This window comes from Sinohyriopsis cumingii, unplaced genomic scaffold (assembly GCF_028554795.1).
Source record: "Sinohyriopsis cumingii isolate HCF-2022 unplaced genomic scaffold, ASM2855479v2 utg001527l, whole genome shotgun sequence".
In the NCBI taxonomy this organism is placed as follows: Eukaryota; Metazoa; Mollusca; class Bivalvia; order Unionida; family Unionidae; genus Sinohyriopsis; species Sinohyriopsis cumingii.
Genome location: NW_028316012.1, coordinates 3,467,197 through 3,491,267, shown reverse-complemented (window position 1 = coordinate 3,491,267; position 24,071 = coordinate 3,467,197). Strand labels below are relative to the sequence as shown.

At 36.1% G+C, this 24,071-nt stretch overlaps 1 protein-coding gene across 2 annotated transcripts in view; it reads left to right on the top strand.

Annotated features, from left to right (window-relative positions):
• The window catches only part of LOC149772042 (UNC5C-like protein), a 63,962-nt gene extending 41,228 nt beyond the window's left edge, over positions 1-22,734 (top strand). The window contains exons 2-6 of one of the 2 annotated variants that reach the window (XM_089947957.1): positions 1,343-1,436; positions 13,040-13,970; positions 14,648-14,833; positions 15,517-15,659; positions 16,076-22,734. In XM_089947957.1, coding sequence (XP_089804083.1) covers positions 13,044-13,970; positions 14,648-14,833; positions 15,517-15,659; positions 16,076-16,844 — 2,025 coding nt within the window. In that variant the 5' untranslated portion in view covers positions 1,343-1,436; positions 13,040-13,043 and the 3' untranslated portion in view covers positions 16,845-22,734. The remainder of the gene's footprint in view (positions 1-1,342; positions 1,437-13,039; positions 13,971-14,647; positions 14,834-15,516; positions 15,660-16,075) is intronic. The other variant, XM_089947958.1, reaches the window with a different exon arrangement.
• Positions 22,735-24,071: the final 1,337 nt, after the last annotated feature.

The window sequence follows — 24,071 nt, the reverse complement described above, 5'->3', positions numbered from 1 at the left end:
ATGTCCAGCCATGTACTGGTTAAATAACTAACAAGATACACTATCACAAAGGTAGGCAATGCGGGAATGGTATATTTTGATCCTTGGTACAATAATTAGTATATACCAGTATACATGGAAGTTACTCAATTAAAATATGTTACCACTAGTAAGCTAATTCATAAGAGAAATAACATCTTTGGGTTCTTCAAGTATATACAGCCTATTATGTCCCTCACATATCAACTATAGACACCAATATATCTCCAAGTAAATGTGAAATTCTGATCACCAAAACTTGTTGACAAGGATGGATATTTGCATATGTGAGATATGTTCCATGTATTTATTAAGATCAACTGTAGAAACATAATTAAAACGACCTCTTTGAACATTTCTATTTTATTCTTTAGATTGTTGGCTAATAATTATTAAGTTGAATTATTCATTGGAATGTGATATCAGCTGATGTTACATTATTGTCCTCAGTCCAAGTACTGAATGTAAAAGATACTGAATACATAAACAAAATCGTGACGGAAATAAGTGTAGGATATTTTAAGTGTATACTGCCAGTCACGTGCCTTACCGATCAACCATCGGTACAATGAGATTATTACGTACAGAATGTGGACTTCTGATCCCAAAAGTTTTAAAATATACGTGTACATACCAAGTGTAACCATCTTAAAATAGGTTATGCAGAGTTAATTCAAATAATATGTTTTAACACTTCTGGGAAGTTTTAGTGTTAGGTAACACTTATTATTAGTAATTAATAATGTATGAAGTAAAATGGCTCATTAGAATTGAATATCAGTTTATACCACTATGCCACACCGTGTCAATTAATGTCTTAACCAAAATGAATGAGAAAAAGGAATGCACATTGTGTTAGACCCCTTTATTTTGCTGTTTTCTTACATCAAAGGTACAATATACATTGGAAGCATATATTTTATCCCATTAAACTATATTTCTTTTCATTTTTTTTCATTCTCTGACAGTTATAAATGCTGATAAGAACGATTGTCAGCCCCAGTGGATATGCTCTCTCTCTCATACATACATACATACATACATATATCTACTTATATATATATATATATATATATATATATATCTACTTATATATATATATATATATATATATATATATATATATATATATATATATATATATATATATATATATATATATATATATATATATATATAAGTAGATTGTCCCTTGCAGACATAATATGGCTGCACGCAAACCCGGATTAATAATCAGGCAACATACGGTTAAGTTATATGTAAGTATGGTCATGTTGACATTTAACACGCCCAAAAATGTCCACGTTCTTTGTTATTTTTGCAGTGTGTATTTATCGGAGCATGTAAATATAAACAATGAACAACAAGGGCAACTGATGTATGAAGATCCAGCTAAAATGAATAATCATCAAGACCAGGTATGTAATCAGACTTAAACAATGACGCCCAATACTTATCGGTACTAAACTATGTAATCTATATGACCTTTCGTCGTGTTTGGCTAACTACTTGAATAAACACAATTTGATTTAACCTTTCATGCTATGCTGGTGCAATAGACGGCTTCTATACCAACAACTGTTGTTAAAGCGACCCAGGCCTCGTGGATTCTTTCTTAACAAGGGTACAACCATCCACTGTAAAACTGATTATATCGTTTAATAGATTTGTCAGCTCTCATATTTTATCTTAAGTATCATATCATGGACAGTCCATTAAATAGAAGTATATCTACCTAAATTATTATTCTGGCCACCTGGTTCACCCCACTCGTGTCAGAAATGTAAAGTCCAACTTTTCAAGTCCTATCAATCTATGTCAAATCTGCTCTTCCGTTCTATGCAGGTTATATGAATGTTTGCTCATGACTTGCCAACACTATTTAAATGGTGTACATGTGTAAAACATCTTCATCATTTCAACAAAATTATAACCAAGTGAAAACACGGAACAAAGTATATGCGAATGAAATGTTTATGATGAAATACGATCACCATACATATTAATGCAACAATGACATGAAGAAAAATATAGTGAAAACAACAAAATCAAATACTCTAAATCTTAAAAATTGGGACAAGATATATATTTGCCATACACATCGTAACATTAACACAAAAGACAAGGAAGACCATCCCATAAATATATTCAAAATTTCATCAGCTGATACGATACCGACGACGTATACCCTTAACGTAGTTTTATATTCAACACTATGTAAACATACTTTTAATTAAAATGTTCGGGTGGTTCGTGTAACCATTTATTTTGTGAACATTACAAATTCACAGTTCAAAATTCAAAGTACACATTTCAAAGTTCACATCGTTTGAACGTACTTAACTCTGGTTCCTCTACGCTGCTTGTTGCCAATTATATTGCTTTCATACCAAATACGTTTCTCTGTTGCCAACCACTTTGCCCTAGTGCCACCTACAACGCTTTGCTGCCACTCATGTTGCTCTTTTTCTATGCTGAGGCCCTGTGCCAGATACGAGGTTATGAAGCCAGCCAAACTCCCACCCCCCCAAAAAAAACCTCGCTTGAGTGGTATACAGAATAAAAATCAATACTAATCATCAAATGCATCCAATTAATAACACCCAAAGTAATAAAGAAATACGCACTTCGTTTAATTTGCTTCTTCGTTATATGTTCAACAGTAAACCGCCTATTCATCGTACACGTATCTCTAACTTGGTATAATTTACCGAAAGTTAAAAATGTAAAAAATAACATCTGTAATAGTATACCCAGACGATATTTTTAAGTGTTAATACAATTGCAAATAAATATAATGTAGTAATACTCTGATGTAAACTAGGTTGTACACCTATGATTTTAGTAATATGTCTGCAAGATCGCGAAAGCATTACATTATATAAATACTACCATACCAAGTGTACGACCAAGGGTAAAATACCCTTCCGCATCCTGATATATGGGCATATCGCTGCAAACGATCTACAACGAGATGTAACTATTGCTCGATATTTCGTTAATAAGGGTAAAACAATAAAACTACCTAGGATACGTTGTACACGCCAACGAAAACCTTTTCATATAACCATCTAATACATCACCAGTTTATTTTCACACTCTATGCCACGCTTTTTATGACGATCTCTTAAAAGTTGATCGCATATGGGTGATATATTAGCGCAGAAAATCCCAGCGGAGACCTCCGATAAAAGGCCATAAAATCGGCATGCTAGAAATTTACAAATTGACGAAGAGCATGTCAGACCTGAGGCAGACTGCAGCTAAGTATTTTCAATGGATATTTCTTTCGCTTGCTATTAAAAGACGGAATGAAATGGCTGTTTTATGACGCATAAACTTTCCATCTGGTTCACAAGTAAATGGAGAGGACACCATAACGTGTCCGGCATAAGGTGTTCGATGCGGAAAGCCTAAACTTAAAACAAAAGTAAATGCCAAAATAACTGCAGAAGTTAGGAAACTAAAAAAGCCAGTCATCCAAATTTGATGCGAGTTTTCGAGTTACTATTACTAAAATTATTAAGACTTTGCTGTATCTTGAAACAATACGTAGCATTATTCTACGTGTACTAATACTTTTTTTCACGACAATATAGTGGGAAAACCTTATTATGAAAAAGTAGATTAGTCCGATATGTTGTTTGTACCTAGCTACATCTCTCACAGATTACTAAATATAGGTGAAATTGTGGTTACACTTACTGATTATGTCCGCAGATTACAAAAATTTGCAACGGCTTTTGCCGAAGTGCAACATAAGATTACTTCCTGGAAACAGATTGATTGGTTTACTATTGGCTAAAAATTACAATTTGCTGTCCCGTTTGGGTATGTTTTGTTTATCCTTCTTCCGACGGATTCGAAGCATTTCTGTTTACCGTTGGTAGAGCGTTAGAATCGTGATTCAAAGGTTCGATATCCAACATGGCCATCCCAGGTTGGTTGTCTCTGCATGACTTTGGAAAGGCACTGAGCCCCCATTTTCTCTGTATGATATAACCAACACTGTGTTAAATGCTCTTATGTTACGTGTTTAGGCTCGAATAAACAACAAGGTTTGAAAAATATAATAATTTCTCTCCCTAGAAAAATACTGTAAAAATGAAAAAAAATATGAAATATACGGTGTTAAGAATCAAATCCAAAAGTAATCCAAGAATAATCCACAAATAAAAATGCTGAAGTCCTAATAACAAAATGTTCGAATGATTTCAAGTTCGAATCCCGACGAAGATTCCAAGATGGAATCTGTAGTGTTAAGGTCTACATTTCCTTGTAGAAACAAGAACTATCACTCTGGTTTTGGAAATCTGAATAAAATTGTATAAATGCTGTCCTTGTTCAACAATTTCATATGAGCACACGTATTTTCCAGGAAAGAAAGAATTATTCCTTTTGAATCCAAATAATTTGAAATAACTCCAATAAGCACAGCATGCACGTTCCAATGTAAAGAAAAAGCCCAACTACTACTGAGAATATCTCTCCAAAACAAAGGTTATATCGTATTCTAACAAGAAAAAGGGGTTACGGGATCATATTTCAAAACTACGACGAAATTATGTACTTGTTAAAGATCACGTACGCCCAGTGTGGCCCTGACGAAAACCAATCATTTTACTCTAAGAAACAAAATGTTAACAAATTTGTTTACATCTTAAACACGTTGTCCCATCATGACTTGGATAACAACCAATCATTTTAAAATAAAAATAGAACACATTTACGTGGTTGTTACTAATTTTGAATCAAGGTCAGAATCTAGATCAGCACTTGGTGTTTACAAAACGAACAGTCATGGTCAAACTATTTTCTGGAATAAGTATAATCTTCAGTGAATAAATTACAATATCATGTAATGAAAAATAATTAAAACAATAAAACTGACAAGCAAACAATTAAATTGAAATAAATATATATTAAATCAGATATAATTAAATCAAATATACATAACAATGTGATGTTAACACCAACAACAAAAATGAAAACAAGAGGTTTGAAAATCGTTCTCACACCCCTCTTTACAAAACCTTGATTCGGCTAATCCACCAATCATTGCTAATGTCTTTTGAGGTTATCTGCAACCATAAAAAGAGGAAAACGATGTTTTTCGTCCTTTGAGTTCAAAGATGACCATAGCATCACTAAGTGGTTTGACTTTAGTGAACACTTGAGTACCTAATCCGGCCAGTTTTTGCTATGAACTGTCTATTGGACACTAGGGAGTAGATACCGCTTGGTTTGATTGATCAAGAGAGGACGTTAAGAGGTTTTTCCGGCTCACGTTTCTGCGCTTCCTCTGAAACTTTCCTCAGTTCGAAGTATGTAGTTACATTTTTCAAAGTATGTAGTTACAATATTTATATGACTGGGCAAGGTGAGGAGATTGTGTGCAATGATCTTCTTAAGATTCAGGGTCAGTGCTGAATTGTTCCAAAGATGGATTGAGGGAATCTTTGAAGCGTTTTTTTTTTGACCACCTCAGATGGCTTCCACTTCTTCTGCTCGCCGTGCACGATATTATTTAGCTGTTGCTTTTCTGACCGTTAGGTAAGGTATTCTGCCAATGTTATATTTTGATTTCATCAGTAGATTGTAGATGCCATAAATGATTGATCGTTTGAGAACCTGAGTGTCTGAGAGCATTATTCTTATCAGTTTCCTCTGTCATCCCATTTACTGTGATTGTTGAGTCTACATCAGGATTTCCTGCTGCAGGTTGGTAGTCAGAGTTGACTTTCTGATTATGATTATGAGACCGAAATTAAATAAGGAAAAGGAAGTAAAAAACTTCAGAAAGCCTTGCTGAGGTCTAGAGTGGCAGCTTTAGAAACCAGAATATAATCTTTGAAGTCTGAAGCTGACACTTTAGATGAACATGCACGACGAGCTGCTTAAGAGTTAAGAATATTATGCCATTCATGCTGGTAGACAACAAACAGAATGAACTATCGGAGTGGCCCGCACAAAATACAATATAGTCATATCATATCTCTTATCTAGACCCAAAAAGAGAAACGCAGAGAACATAGCGTAGTTTGTGAGCTACTGAAAGTGTGATGAGGTCTGTTCGAATAATAAACATCTCAAAAGTCTACACAGAAAGATCTATATAACCGAGGGTAAAGCTGTAGAAGATTTTCAATGGAAACATGACTGGTCAAGATGAAGGAATCAGATTCTCTAAAATGTGCGTTAGTTTCAGGCTTAATATCAGATCGCATTTAGCAACAATGATATGTAGAGTTCCCTGTGGCTGAGTGGAGTTCCCTGTGGCTGAGTGGTCCAATGCGGCTGAGTGGTCCAAGGTGGCTGAGTGGTCCAAGGTGGCTAAGTGGTCCATTGTGGCTGAGTGGTTCAATGTAGCTGAGTGGTCCAATGTGGTTGATTGGTCCAATGTGGCTGAGTAGTCCAATGTGGCTGAGTGGTTCAAGGTGGCTGAGTGGTCCAAGGTGCCTGAGTGGTCCAATGTGCTCGCCTTTACACATCGCTGACATATCACCTTTATCCGTATGGCTTCGAATCCAGTGCTCGGCCAACGTTGGTTTTTGAGAAAGCTTTCCAGTAGCTTCCCGTGGGTCGGTGGCTCTTCTCTGTTTTTTTGCCAGGTTTTTCTTCCATCAGATATACTTGCTACAATGGATAACATATCATGTGCCGAAAATGGCATTAAACCCACAAAAACAAATTTAATAAATAATTCTATGTGGATTCTTTTTAATGTAGTTTCTGGCAAAAGGAGGATGAAATATGATTTGCACATTTATAATATTGATCTTCAAAGTCATTGTTGCGCAGCTTATCAGCAGACCGTTGTCAATCTGAAGTTCATGACAAACAACCATCATAACCGGGCTACGAGATAATGCACTAGGTCAAGGTTTGATATGTACACGAGGGGATGTGGCAACTGCACTATTTGGAAACCCTTATACCAGGAAGGAAAAATAACAGATTATGGATTATGCAGAAATATTTGCTTAACACTCTAACATAGAAAATTTGCAGCACCTCAATAACGGCTACGTAAGTGCCAAAGCATCGTACCAATCTCTACCAGACCTCACATTATCTACGTTTTTTTTCTTTCTCATATAAGATTGCTGCTGTGATCGCTCTCCCTGTTGATATCCAAATTATTACAATATGTCTAATTAAAGAAAGAAGAAAGATTAAAGACAAACAAACAAAAGATAAATAACAAAGTTAACAATAATCTGTTTTAATTTTTTTATAAAAAAAAACAACTAAATGAGTAATCCCCTTATTATGCTCTTCGCGGAAGTCATGTTATTATCGACATACTATACTTTGATATGCATGTCATCCCTCCACTCAAGACCAGCCTTTACAGAGTGAATTTAGTTGACTCTTCAATGTGTACACGTAGCTATGGCAACGCAGATGCTAAACACTATATTATATATCGCCCCTCTTTAAAATATCAGGAAGATGCCTTCTCTTTCCATCTATCTTTCGAATCACTGTACTTGTGAGTCTATATTTATTATTCATCGCTCTAAACGTAGAATGACACTCTGTAATATTTCTAAATGTTCACAAATGTATTCACCAAACTAAATTTCTTTTAATGCTTACAATTAAATTCTAATTAAAAAATATACAACATAAAGGATATGGACAACATTGATTTGAAGGTGTTGATTTTGCCTCGCTATGATCAGTGTAAAGTGATAACTTTGTATAGATTTGTAGTAACAGCATCTTTTTCACACGGGCAAACTTATGGCCCCTGAAGATATATATATATATTTCATAAGATTCCTCTTCAATGTCGCGCGGCATATCAGCTGAAGGTCGTTATCACATATTTTAAAAGAAACACCGTCTCAGTCGGGTAACGGGATCATGAAATAGGCCAATTTTTGATAACGATATGAACATTCTTAACCCTCAATATCACTTTTTTGGACGTTACAGAGTTGGTTATATTATCTGCAAGTTATTAACGTGATCAAGTGTATTTGTGACATAATAGCTTTAATAAGGTATGAGACTTAGTTACCTCTGTAGGGCTTATAACACTGACATGTATAGTTCCATGTAGGCTGCACGAATTTACCAGAAAATGAAATGTGTCGAGACGTCTTCTCTTTAACGTGATGTACTCATCATCGGTAAATATTCTAAATAGTAAGAGGGAATCTAACCCATGGCAAAAATATTTTTGACAAGGACGGGGCCTGACGAATGTTTTGTGCACATTCGACTCTCCGAGGTTTCATATCCATAACCTGCCACTACATTAGGAGGGGAACGGGTGTGCTTTCTCTCCCACTGCTTCATGTTTCCAGGGAAGATTTTGTTCAATGTAACGTAGGGGTGATGATACCTTTGAAACGTTAAAAGATAAGCGCGTAAAGTTATCTACCCAACGGGTTAGATAGAATTAACAAGCCTGTGGAAATCACGCCAAATGTATCGCTTTTTATTACGCGGAACGAAACGGTGGAGTTTTCATCAACGTTAAATTTTGTTTTGTAATGTGCGCTTTAGAAACTTAGATATAGAAGGTGACATAGCAGTGTTGTTAGCGAGCAAAACAAAATATGCAGCATAACGGCTTTTCGAAATATTCTACTTTTCATTGTCACCTTTTGATCTGTAATTGTACTTTTCAAATTTTGTGTAGTCCTTACATGTACTGAGAGTATTTTGTGTTGCTGTCTAACCTTAAATTGGCTTCAATAACTCCGACGCCTTGCTATCTGTTATCTTCCTAGGGCGATGCTATATACATTCTGGCATAACCTATTATAAATATTATGCCTAAAACATATGATCTAAGTGGGTAGTGCGTCTACCTCGAATGCGGTAGGTAGCGGTTCGTAGCTCGGCCGAGTCATACATAGGACTAACAGCTTGTCGTCCTGATATCAGATTAATCAGGGTGGGACTTCATGCTACATATCTGCGGCAAAATGCCGCAGTGCTCGAGATCACTATAAACTCCGCACAGCAGACATCATAGCGATATAACTAAAATTATTAAAAATACGTTAAAAGTCTAAATCACACACACACACACACACACACTATTGTACAGCACTAACAGTTTTGAAAACAAAATAATGTAGAATTTGTACGACTTTCATAAACTTTAAGACAAAATCTAAACGATTTTGGTAAAATAGAGACGATGTCGACAACACCATTGTCTCATCAAAGTGCTATTTATTTCGTCGACGACGCCATTGTCTCAGCAAAATGCTATGTATTTCGTGCAATTCGCTAAATGAGGATGAGATATAAGGATGACATAAATGTGAAAGAGAACCACACTCAGGGTCGGAAACAGGATGTTTGACTTACATGTCTGGGTTATTTTTAGATGACACAGGAATGAGGGGATAATATATATATATATTTTCTTCCTTTTGAGGTGGCTATCCCTAGTAATACCTGAACTTCGTCATACAGATGTAAAAGTTACTAATCAAAGATTAAACGTCTGAATGAACCTTTATCCAAACAAAAAAGACGAACATCCTTTCATACTCAAATTTAAAAGTATATAAAGCATGTGAAACAATCTTTGTACTAGATTCGTTGTAGTTCGGAGGTAAGTTCCTGCCATTCCACATGTTCAAAGCTGACATTTCACCTATTTCGCGCGTTTTAAGCTGACATTTCGCAGGTTTAAAGTTGACACATCGCATGGTGGAAGGTCACTTTAAAGAACCTCTCTACAGTTTCAGCTAGTTTGCAATTATTGTGGTCATGCTAATTGTTTTCTTGCCGACTGTGTTAGTCTTACCATTTACATCTTCATCTATTTAAACAATGTGTTAACGAATACTAATCAGAATAGTGTAAAAGATGGATTACTACCCAGTCCACCGCTCCGGTGGCCTAGTAGTTAGAGCGTCCGTCTCGGATGCAGAAGGTCGCGGGTTCGAACCCCGACCGAGCCATACCAAAGACTTTAAAAAATGGTACTAACAGCTGCCTCGCTAGGCGCTCAGCATTAAGAGGTTAGTTTTAGGAGTGGTCGGCCTGGTGTCAGGATAATGTAACTGGATGGGACATCATGCTACATGTCTGCGGCATGATGTCCCAGTGTTAGACATCACTATAAACTCCCACTCTGCAGAAAAGCGACGTTATAAATCCAAATCAAACATACACACACACTCCCCAGTGCCATGAAGCGATAAATATGCGGCAAATAAAGCTGACCACACGTTGTTTGTAATGAGATTGTCCCCATTATGGCCACTTACTGGGACATACTATCATGAAAATAGATGACATGTGTGGGCATGCTTGTTATTTTCTTCGCTAAAACATCATTTTTTGTTGTTATTGTAAATGACGGCTAATAATTATTACGCCCATTCTCTATCTTCTGTATTTCTATCTTTAGCGTGTGCTTGTGTGTATGTGTGTGACAAAACATCATTTACTGTCAGATGTAAATTGAGTATCACCTGGAGCATTCAAGATTTCGTGTTTGTTTGTTTGCTGTGTTATGCTTATTCATTTGTTTGTTTGTTCAATGTTGAGGTACTTTAATTTACCTTGTCCAAAATGTTTCTGATTAATACGTAGCTGTCAAATTAAAACGTGCAAAGCTTAAAGAAAATCTCTTGATGCCAACTGCATCCGTTCTCTTTTATGACCATCATATAATGCTTAGATACAGTACTGGATACAAATGGGATAGTATTGCCTTTCAGTGATTGCAACACTATCGTACACAGGAGGCAATTTTATTGGCTTCCAGATCGTGTACGTTTTGTAGTGTTATTTATATGACGATTCTCCAGTAGATGTCAACAATTTAATTATTTCTTCTTTGCATCACCATAAACTCTCCAAATTTAGATTACATTCCATCAAACGGCTTTCAATCTATATTACAAACACACACGCACGAACGCAAAAGCACGCACACCCAGAGTGGTGGGATGAGATATAGAGATCCCTTCCGACAGAACGGACTGAGCACAAAGCGTCGAGGATTAACCATGTTGACGGGGAGTCAGAAAAACTATAACAATACACAATCAAACATGCGATAAGGCCAATTTCTACAACACAACAATGTGTAAAAGCCACTATAATGAAAGACATGTACATAGCTGTGTCTTTTCCCCGCTAGGTGATACTTAGATATCGCTTATTCGACCTTCTCTTTGCTTGCAGCTTCCAGGAAGTACTTTAACCTAGAGTGTTAGTGAAACACACATCCCAGCAATCTCTCGCTTTGTCCCAGCCAAGTTCACAATTGTGCCATACGAGTTTATTCCTTGGCGTTACTAAATGATCATGGTTTCAAAGTCCTCTTTGTCTCTTGTTGTTGTTGTTGTTGTGGGGTTTAACGCCATTTTTCAGCACAATAGGCTATACATGGCGGCCAGTATTAATGGTGGAGGAAGAACCCGGAAAACCCCGGAAAGAAACACCGACCCACGAGAAGCTACTGGCAAGCTTTCTCACATGCCCACATTGGCTGAATCTTAGACTCGAACCGCCGCACTCTTTGTCTCTTCACGCACAACATTTGTAGCCATTTCAATAGTGTCCTGATCTTCATAGTTTCTTTTTTGTGAAAGATAAGCCACAAATATATAACCTTTGGGAACACTTGGGCATGAATTGAATTATAGTCGTCGCTAATGCTCTGAAAAATTAGGCCTTTAAATCGGGAGTTATTTTAACATATGTAAAACAAGCTCTAACCCTGGGGCGATTGATTAAGATTTAAAACACTTGTACACGCCTTATTGTGTATCACTATAAAACATATCCCAAAGTTTCTAGTTTGTGTTTTAAACGATGAAGGCTGCTCGGTATTATTCACACATCATGTGCACTTCGGAATACATAACCATTGCCTTTTATTCGGAAGACACGGGGATAATAACGATCCCACGTAGATCAGTGTGCATTGTGAGTAAGACCTGCTAACGGTAGGTAGAAGGGAAACCCCAGGTAATCAACAATTAATGTGCCAGGGTGGTAGTTTAGTATGAAACAGATGGTTGTTGACAGGCTGAATGACACAGTAAACGGAAGAACATTTAAGGATGTTTGTATATACATGCTTACACCAATTTGTTGTATCAAACTACACAAGTTCCGTTTTTTCTATACAAAAAAACCGATCTTTTCTATTTAGATATTATGGAATTCCAAACTACAAGCAAGATTTACTTAGCCCGTAAATCGAATAGGTTTGGCATAGTGCAAAACTATGCACCTCCGAAAATGTAGAATTGACAAAGAAAGTGCTCCAATACATATCGTCAATTTTACACTTCGAAATACGCATATTAACACACATTTTTGAAATAATTATGTTTATTTTAAAATAACCTCCATGAGATGTATTAGATTGACTTCAGTAAGTCATGAACACTAACAAAGTAACGTTTTATGGAACTAATTTGGTTCTCTTAACATATGTACGTGACCCCAGGGCTGGTTAGCGAAAAGATAATATCCATAACTGGATAGTAAATCGCCAGGTAAAAAGAGTCGATTATATATAGCTACTAAAGCGCAGAGCGCGCATGTATTTGCTTGCATGCATATTCGTGTATATATAATTTCCTCCGCCCTCTTTTAGTGCGTACATATAGAGTGTACTTATCTTCTTGTATTGACTTCTGTATAACACTATTTACTTCCTAAAAAGCAAATAAATAACAGAGCACGTACTCTTTTAGTTCAATTTCTTCCAACCATTTCCAGACCATTACAGAATAAATGTCGACGCAGTGGTAACGTGATACCAATACAAATCATCGTTGACATGTGCTCTCCGCTTGACTAATCTGACTTTCCCCAATTGGATGCGACAGCGACAGGTTTCTTTTTACTGTTATCGAAACAATGTTGTTGATAAGTATGTTGCCTTTTGTGTTATACAAACATTACGCGATATTAAGTATATATATATATATATATATATATATATATATATATATATATATATATATATATATATATATATATATATATATATATTTTTTTTTTTTTTTCATTGCAGACTAATGTATTCATTTGTGGACTCGTATGAAGATCATAATTCTAAACTATCATTAGAACCAACGAGCCAGATGTTATCCAATTCCACAGTTCCGAATATGAATTCCTTGTGGGAAGATCCTGCAACTGGCACTACATTAGGCGTAATATTAGGAGTTATTTTCTTTGTACTTTGTATACTTCTATGTTATTTCCTGCATAGACGTAGACGTGTTTGCAAGAAACGGAGGCGACAGAGACAGCAGCCATGTAATTTGGTTTCTGGAAGACATCCACCTGATCCATATACTATATCTTATCCTAATGGAAACAACGATCCATATGGTGGCCCTTATCAGTCTCCATATTACCATTACGCGTCGGGCTGTGGCCATATTGTTCCTCATCTTTGGCATCCACGCTATTGGCAAGGGCTTCCATGTCAGCTGGAACTGAACGAGATAGCCCAAAACAGGAATCCAGCACGCATATCAGACGTGTACGATGCTAGAGGTGCAGGATGTGACGAAATATTAACAACGCCAGGGCTGTTTCAGACCTTTGACGGACCTTTGAGGGACTTGCATAAAATAACTTCACGAAGCATAAGTAAGACTGTTGCGAATAAACTTATCGTCGCCTTAACCCACCTTGTTGATGATAAGGGAGATAATCTCATCCTTGATAATATGGGGATTTCCCTGATTGTCCCCCCTGGAGCTGTGAAGTGTGGGCAAAAACAGTTGATTACGCTGGTATTAAATTGGGACCTATCGGATAACCCCAAGATGACAAAAGAGCAAAGCTTGGTCAGTCCTGTTGTGTACGCGGGACCACATGGACTGAAGCTGGAAAAACCGTGCATTATCTCATACAAACACTGCGCATTTGATCCCCGACAAATTCAGGTTCTGAGAAGTGAGACGGAATTGACAAAACAGAAAGACTGGAAGGTAATAAGTGACAAAAGAGGTAACTTATACAGTAAAGAAAATGTCTAGTCTGCAAACACAAAACTTTTATTCACTTGAAGAGTTTGCTTCTGTACAAGGCATTATTTCTTGAAAATGAATGCATTCACGAGTAAACATTAACTTTCTCCAGAAATAAAAGCCAGCGTAATACTCATTTATATCATGCTGAGAATCGTCTAAAATCAATTTGTTAAAGATAAAATATGTCTGATCTAATATGAACATGAACAATAATACCTTATCATCTATATACTTTTGTATTTTCATCTTTCTTTCTTTAAGGAAAACCCATTTTTGGCTTTCATAAATGTACGTAAGGTACTTTGTGTTACAAATACTGATATTGGGGTCAGTGGTAGATAACTGAAGAAGGTCGTTTGTCAAATTTTAGCTTGTTTCGCGCACAAAATCGCGTTTAATGGACGCGTATTTGAGATCTTTTCTTTAAAAGTTGCGCGTAATCAAATTTTGATATTTTCAAGAATTGTTTTTGCACGCTTAAACTTAACGTTTATTTATCTTTATTTTGCCTCTTTGTTTTATTTTGTTTGCTTTTGGTTTTAGTACCTGAAGGGCAGGCACTATAAATATATTGACTTCGACGAAGGAGAATAAGAGAAGGGTGTTTTGCTAACAATTTGCCATCAACTTTTCAGATACTCTTTGACCAAGAAGACAAGAGCGGAGACTGTGTTCTGACCCAAGACGAAGTCCGAATGAGTATCAACAGTTTTACTCTATTTACATGTGTGCAGTCCCCTGTCGGCTTCTACAAGGGCAAAAAATGGCTTCAGGTTGCCGCCTTTGCTACACCACTGCGATCCCAGCTCAATCACTACCAGGTCTGTTTGTATGATAGTCAATCTGTCTGTTTTATTAATTGTTCATATAGTGTGTTATATTACATGTGTGTACATAACATCTATGCTGGTATTTCATGTACTTGAATATCGCATGAAAAAAGCGAGAACGTAGTGGTTTACGCTCTTTTTATTTAAAAAGGTCCAAATAAACCGTTGCTTATAAATCACCTCTGTTAAGCAACCTCCTGTCTAAAAGAGCATTTCTCTGAGTTCCCAAAACTAAGTTATTGTAGCAGCGACTGTATGGAAAGGATCTATATACATTAAGAAACAGTATTTCTCAAATTCATAGAGCGAATGATTAAGACAGGTTTCACTTTATCTTAATAGTTAGAAATCTAGGTTGGGCAAGTTCTTTGATTAGATAAATACCCTTCTGGAAACATATCCTCTCATAAATATGGAGTTGGGGTGAACGTTGACGGAGGATAGGTGAGTCAGATATAAGTAAATATAGTAAAGATGCTCATCAAAATTAGCATAATACCGATAGTAAAAGAATAGGTATTTTGATCGATCTATGAAGTGCATAATAACTTACTTACATATTAATTATGTACAAAAAGGTCCGGTATATTTTTTGTTTTGCCATGTTCTCTTTATGTAGTACATTACGCATACATTTAACATTACACGGAATACAAACTGTGGTTTGTTTATAGATTAGGGTCTACTTCCTAAACAAAACCCCATGCGCACTTCAGTGGGCAATTCAGAACGAGGCTCAATATGGTGGCCGCCAGTGCTGTCCAGAGAAAGCTTTCTTGTTCAGTGGTGATGAGCTAGATATCTTGTTAGAGACGAGGTAAGATAAATAACTAATCTCCATATATATATATATATATATATATATATATATATATATATATATATATATATATATATATATATATATATCAGTCCACCTCTCAGTACTTTTGCGTGTATATATATTGGTACGTAGAAATATGCATATTTTTCCATATGGTATGTCAAAACGTGATCTATTTTTCCTTGCAAAAGAAGAATTGATCCACAGATTAATGTTATCTTGCAGAATCTCATAATATTATTCCTTTTATTTGTCTACAGTCTTTTCTTTTAAATAATATTATTCCTGTGTTTATAGGCATGCTCTTTCTTGTGTGTTTGGTCACAGTGTATTGTCCCATCTCTAATAAATTCTCTGATACTTATATTCACATTTTGTATGGAAGTTTATCAAACTTAACACTTTTTCAGATACGTATCTAAAGAGTGGGAACTAGTGGGCCCGAATTACAGGGAAAATATAAAGTTTCTCACAATCTGGCACGGCCATTGCCCACACGTCTCCATTTGTTATAAGAGAAAGGCACTCACAACGTCGCGGGAACTTAATGTCCATCTGTTCATTAACCAGGAACGGCTTGAAAGAGATGGAGAGAAGTTGATAATTCAGGCCGTGGAGGATAATGTTACAGCCCCATCTCCTACAGAAGGCGTGTGTCAACATCATCATCTAGACGTGGTGGAAATCGAATTTGGCCAAACACCATTGAATGGATACGATAGTTACATTCCAAAACAAACTGAACAGAAGACAACACAATTGGATGCTTCTAACGCAAGCTCAGAATCGAAGTTAAAGATTCGCCTCCTCCAGCGGTCAGATACGACGAATTATGAGAGCTTACCAGAAGGCCAGAGATACATACCCCATCATGTTCGACAGGAACTTAAACTTTTGCTTGACCCGTTTAACACCTTTGGGAACGATTGGCGGGGATTGCTCGCCAAATTAGGTTTCGACAAATGCATCAGTTACATTGAAAGAAAAGACAGTCCAACGAATGAAATTTTGAATATTATAGAAAATAAGTGTATTCCGTTGGTAAAAGTTCGAGACATTCTTAATGAAATGGGACGCTTGGATGCCGTTGAAGTACTGGATAGTTTCATTGACACACCCGTGAAGCAAAGGGCAGTTGAACACGATATGAGTGGATATAGTTTCTTTCCAGCCAGATAAGAAACTATGATTACCGTCGTTTCTGTGATATTATACTATTATATTCGCCATGATCGCCGAAGGTAAATATGTGGCCCTAAGAAGTCTTGTCTCCAGGGTGCAGAGATCATATTCGCACATTTGTTGTAGACTGCGAAGTATCGCGAGATTTTAAGAGAGGATATATCGTATCATGATGAGTGAAGTGACCCAATCGTGTGGTAGCATGAGGAGGGAAGTGACCCAATCGTGTGGTATAGGTTATTGTTACGTTTTTGTAAACTTTCACTTTTTGACACATATGCTGTCTACTGAATCACTGCGGTGAAATCACGTATGTTGTAAAATTAATCTCTGCGGTAAACTCAGCTATAAATTGGGACCTTTTTCATCTTTTCAATTGAATAAAAAAAACTTTTAGTGTAGTTGGTAATATTATTAAATATTTAAGCTAGACATAAAATCCAGATTGTAAACAAGCAAAACTGCTTAATATATAGCTGAAATGCAGTTCTTTTGGCCCTGCCTCTGTTCTGACGAACGAACTTCCCAATATATTCACTTCTTTTGAGACAGAAGTAATTTAATTTGCATTTCCCTAGTCGAAATGTGAACAAAGTCTGACTAACAAAACATTTTAAAATTTTATCCTAAACAGCTGGTAGACATGTTACTTTCCAAAACTGCACTACTCCAACTCTGTCTGCACCAAATGACCTGCCAATGGTGTTGTGCCGTAAAGTACCAAAACCAAACCAAACCAAACCAGAACTGGACGTTCGCTTAATCTATACCCATGATCAGCCTCTACTCGCACTCTGCTACCCCGCAAAATAAAATAAAGGTGAAAAACACATATCTGGTGTTAGTTATGCCCATATTACTAGTATTATATATACGACCCATCTGGTTGCCCAAGAGGTAAGAGCGTTCGTCTCGGATGTGGGAGGTAGTGAGTTGGAACACATGCCAAATGATACCAAAGACTTATATAAATAGTATTAACGGATGACTCGCATAGCGCTTAGCTTTAAGGGATTAGCGTTAAGAATTGTCTGCCTGGTGTCAGGATAATGTGAATGGGTGGGATATGATGCTGTATAACTGCTGCATGATGCCCCAGTGCTAGACATCACTATAAACTGTTACACTGTAGACATCGTAGCGATATGACTGAATTCTAGAGTACACGTGGGGAGGAAGTATCTCTCTCTCTCCTCTCTCTCTCTCTCTCTCTCTCTCTCTCTCTCTCCTTTTGTTTCAGTAGTTATTCGACCAGTGTATTAAGCATAAAATAGTTGATGGTCTTCCAACAGCGAATACTTTTATAGCGTAGATGTCATACTGAAATACTGAGTCTTATACGGTTCATTTTTCGGTCACGATTGATACAATTTTTCGAAAGTTCCACTAATAAAAAAAGATGACATTTTATTTTGCCAGATTTAAAAGTGAAAATCATTCTTTTCTTCATATTGCCTCAGTAAAGCCTGTTCAGATAAATTGTATTTCAATACTCATCAACTGCAATGTTTTCCTTTTGAAGACGCTTCTTCTTCACTATAGACTGTTATATGTATTAACTTGTTCAATCGAGACGGTTATATGTATTAACTTGTTCAATCGAGACTGTTATATGTATTAACTTGTTCAATCGAGACGGTAATGTAGGTTAACCTGTTCATTATATGCAGTCATCTGTTGGCGTTAGATTATCTAATGGTTATTTTTGACGTTTTTGCTGAATAAATTCCGTCCAGACTGTTATGCTAGTACGAGGACCACAATAGTATCGCAACTAAAGTTAACAGCTTTTCCTAAGATTTTCCAAGGTCATTTTGGAAACTTATACTGTATTTGTAATTGAAAAAAATGTGTTTTTCATATTTAACCGAGAATAATGGAATACCAAACTTCGCTTTTCTCACAACACAAAGTATGTTCTTCCAGTCCCTCTAGTCCCACGCCACTGTAAATGTAAATAGTTGCATGCATGCTCAGGGTGGTGGTGGCAGTTAGCCTTATCGTCATAATGTGTGTGTGTGTGTGTATATATATATATATATATATATATATATATATATATATATATATATATATATATATATATATAAACATTGTAGATTTCCACGTTGCAGATTTCCACGTTGCTATGGATAATTTTCTCCCAAGATTTTCGTTACTAAAATGCAGGTTGAAATATCAATAAATACATACAGTAAAACACACTGCAAGGTCAATTGTAATGCGTCTTCTTTACATCATTGGCGAGATAACTGAAACATTTCTTGTTACGTTAAGAGTGACTAAAAGTTGAAGCACATGGTGTAGTAAATGCAGTTAACACTGAGTGACTAAAAGTTGAATGAAGTATATTGTTTACCCATACCATTTAGTGCAATTACGATTTAAAGCCATAAATAAAATTAACGTTATTTTTGAGAAAATTAATATCAAGACGATCATAAATTATCTCAGAAATAATTTTAATTTTATTAAAAACGTCACAATAATGTTATTTTTTAAATTTTTTTTATAGATAATGGTTAAAAATAAATTTTATATGAATTAATGCATTCAAAGTGATCTGTCAGATACTGTATTGTACAGAAGAAACTAGTTACTGGGATAGAGTTGACTGAATTATAAGGTAATTATAGTTATGACTTTTTATGGTTTGAAAAGAATGTGTTGGTTGACCATCGAGCTCGATGATGTCAATCCTGCCCTGCTCTAGGCTGACGGGTCCTCGTGTGACTGATGAGTCCGATACGAGATGCGCATGTCCTGGATCAGTGTCTACACTGGAGGCATGGGCTTCTTGACGTTGATGCCTTCCTACGTTCCCTGGCGTCGGCGACTTTCGTTACGTGGGCATCCTCGAACGATTAGCACCCATTACCAACAGCTGCACGCCAACCAGGTCTATCCTTGGCGCAGGACTCAAGGTTTGTATACATATCGATCAACATATCAGGCTGTCCTTGATGGAGCCTTTGAATCTTTGCTTCGGGCGAACACTTTTTGTGTGTACTCTAGATAGAGCTGCATACAAAAGGTCTGACGTGGCATTCGAGACTCCTCCATACGGATGACATGACCTGTCCACCGCAGTTTGGCTCTCACGACCATCACTTCGAAACTGGTTAAGCCTGCTCTATCCAGTACTACTAGGTTAGTCACTCTGTCTTGCTATCTGACGCCCATAATTCTGCGCAGGGCTCTCGTTTGGAAGCGCTCAAGTTGCTTGATGTGCTTCTTGTATGTTGTCCAGGTCTCACATCCATATAGGAGCCTTATTAGCTGTATATAATTTTATCTTGGTGGACAGTTTGATATTCCTGTGATTCAACACGTGAGAGCGGAGACGTCCTAACGATTGACTGGAGCTGCTGATGCGTGCCATTATCTCTTTGTCGAGCGATTCTTCGGAAGATATGATGCTTCAAAGGTACTTGAAGTTGTCGACAGTTTTCAGTTGGTTGTCTTCGATAGACACAGTCGGGGTGGGTGGGCGAGCGATGGTGCCAGGGACAGATTGGTGAAGAACACCTCTGTCTTGTTCAGACTAATAGTGACTCCGAAGAGTCTCGAGGCTTCTGCGAAGCGAGTAACGATGATCTGGAGTGTGAACCATGAGAGCACAGTCAACCACAAAAGAGTGCTTCAAGAATAAGTTTAACCATTGTTTTCAATTGGGCATTCAGTCGCGAAGGTCGAAGAGAATCATCCAGTCTGTACTTTATGTACACACCTTTCTGGACATCACGTGTAGCGTGGTTCAGGGCACATGTAAAGAATAGGTTGAATAGGCTTGAAAAGAATAATAAATACATGGTACATGAGTGGTAATATACATATGCGCATTAGAAGAAAAGAGATCCCCAAGCAATTCAAGCATTAAGAATATAAACGTACGATCCTCTAACAATCTATCCCTACCTTCTTCACCTTCAGACACACTGTCTACAATTTATGATAGTTCATAGTACATAGTTTGTGTAAGACGTGGAGGTCTGCTGAAATATGTACTTTTGATAACCCTTGATGTAAATGTTAAATGAAATCAGTTAGCTTTTCGTGTTATATATGCATGCATATAGTAAAATATAAATACAATTTTTATATCATTTTCTACTTACGCCTTGTAGTTTACCATCCGGCTGGTTCCGGATTTATGTATGTGGATTCAAAGGGTAATATTTTGCATCACATCACACCATACACATACATATAGACACACGCATATATATTGGAGTTCATCATATATTAATTTTCTTTTTAAACCCCATGAGAGTCTATTAAATTATTTATATTCTAATTGATAACTTGTATGATATTCGGGGCTAAAATCTGTAAATAGGGTTCATCACTAAAGTCATGTGAATTGTTTTCTATGGTATCGTTTCACACAATTCATGGTGAGATGATGCTCGTGATCAACCAGTTATTAGGACCCAATAATCGAGACCAGATGTTTGTGGGTTGGAATCCTACGTAGTCCAGCCTTGGTCAGTCGACAACAGTTGTGTATGTGGGCAACGCACTTCAACTTCATTTTACTGAACGCAATACAATCATTTTAGTTGCATGTAAATGTGCCAACAACCTAAAATAAAGTAAATAATGGTTTTATATTTATGTATGTGCATTGAAAGGGTCGTTTGATTTTAAATAGTTGCGTGCACACACAAACACATACACACGAACAGAGGAATCGACCATACCTGCTGCACTGAACGTTTCTTAAATGATTTTCTACGATCACTGACCCGGAATTGTGCTAGGCAGATTTAATTTAAAGAAAAAAATATCCCCACAATATTTTAAAGAAATTTCATGAGCCTTCAAACATAATTTGTATATTCCATAATTCTTTATGTCCTTTTTATGACGTAAATACACTAGTACAATGCTTTATTGTGTATTAGAATTCACTCCATACTAATCCTAACAATGCACTTTGTCCAAGTTATTCTACTGATAAAATAACCACATGCATCTACATGCATTAACTTGACAGAATTATAATAAACAGTTCATGAAATAATGATGACGAAGTGAGGAGATTTAAACAAAGGAATTGGTGAATTGCCAATTGTCAGTTGCAATTCCAAGTAATCAATTAAAATTGATAGTTGATATAAAATATGTAGTGCTTGTCGAATTTTTAATTCTAATATATATTTAAATACAGCTATTTCTTCGACTTGCCCTAGTTATAGTTGTTTATAGTGGCTTGTTACATTAATTAACAAAGGGTACAATAGATCCAGTACAATTGTTGTTTCATCGTCAAATTTAACATATTTGAATATATAATTACTTTTTTATTCTCATTTTACCCCATTTATATATGTTAATAAGACAAAATAATTCTAAACTCCATCATATTAACAAAAATTAATTGAAAAATCTTATTTTATTAGACTGACAACATTATTGCAAACATAAATATGTCTTGTGGAAAATCCTTAAAAATGGTTGTCTCTCGCATCGAGAATATTCTATAGAACTATTTGATTTACACTGCACCAGTTTTGCAACAGATATGATTCTTTTTTATCCACTATGTGGAACTGATATAGAGGATATTTCAATATGACATTGTTGACCATTTACTTTGGAAAATAATATTAATTTCTTCTTTTTACTAATTTGTTTCCACATTGTAATGTCAGGATTACAGGGCAGGTATCTGATATAGTGTCTGCAGAGTGAGGTAACTACTACAATTTATAATAACACATTAATTGTAGCCTTCTGAATTAAAGTGTCTCATGGTTGTAATATGTTCTGTGTAAATCACTTTATGTGCATATTGATTATGCTCTTGCGTGTTTTAGCCGTAGATTGACATATAATTGCTGTTCTCATTTATTACAGTATTAAAGTTAATATTATAGAGAAAGTGTTAATTCTCCAAATTACACTCTTACCCTTTCCTACTACTCCATCTTCATCTCTCTCTCTCTCTCTCTATTCCGCCACAAAATTACGGTAACTGCCTTCTATAACTTTACCGTCATATTTTCTTAGCCATTACATGCACAACATATTACTCTAGAAAGATATAGTGAACCCAGCCCACAAGATACAATTTATAAAACGACAACTGTACATACAGACAGTCAAAGTTCAATATAAAAGGCCATAAGTGTTTCTTCCATCCGTAACGGAAAATTTCAGAAATTATCGATATGAATCAATGTATTTGTATCGTGTCGATAAAGGATGTATGCCTAACGTTGACGTGCGTGTGCATTCTCAAACTGACTTGTTTATTTTATATGTGTACAAATTTGGTTTCGTGTTTTTGGGAATCTAATTTAATTGATTAATTTTGTATTGACTACTAGAACAATATCCTTCATTAACAACTTCAAGGTGCATAGCTTTAAACAATTATCGAATCATAGTCCAGTGACCTTAACCTTTAGATCCCAAATATTCATCAGAATTACATGAAGTTAACAGCCCAAACAACATAAACGGGATCCTGATTTTGAACCTGCGTTAGTTACTGATATGCAACGATACATTGGGGAATGATAGAACACGTTAATATTTGAGCTATAGGAATAGTGGAACAAAGTATAATCGATGACAAATCTGAAACATTGACGATATTTATTACCGATAACCGATATTTTGATGAAAAAAATACTGCATTCTCAGGATGAAAAATTTAATGTTCTTAGTAAAGATATTTATAGGTTACTGCATTTGTATGGGAAAATATGAACGATGTTTTTGGATGGAATACGCACGACCATGGGAGTGAAATATATCCATCCGACAAAACAAGTTCATATTTTCCCATACAAATACAGTAACCTTTTTATCATGTGCTCATTTTTTAAAATTCTACCTCAGGCTTAATTATATAAACAAAATACACTACAAGAAACAATGTAAATGAATGTATGAAGTATTCCAAACTAAATACACAAACCCATATTCATCATTACACAACACCAACATTATTACTCGCATATAACTCCGCCCAGATAAATTTGAACTTAGTCGCGCGCCCGACATAACTTTCGAAAGAAAATGGCGAGTCTAGTCAAAATTGAAAATTGGAGTCATATTGTGAATGAATGTACATTGCAACAACTTTTACATTTGATCTGGAATGAATAGATTTTGCTATTTTGTTCGATTCTACGAAATTTCGTGATTATGGACTGGATTTGTATGTGACAATTCCGCATGAAATACATGGGATTGAATCAGCTAGGGAGA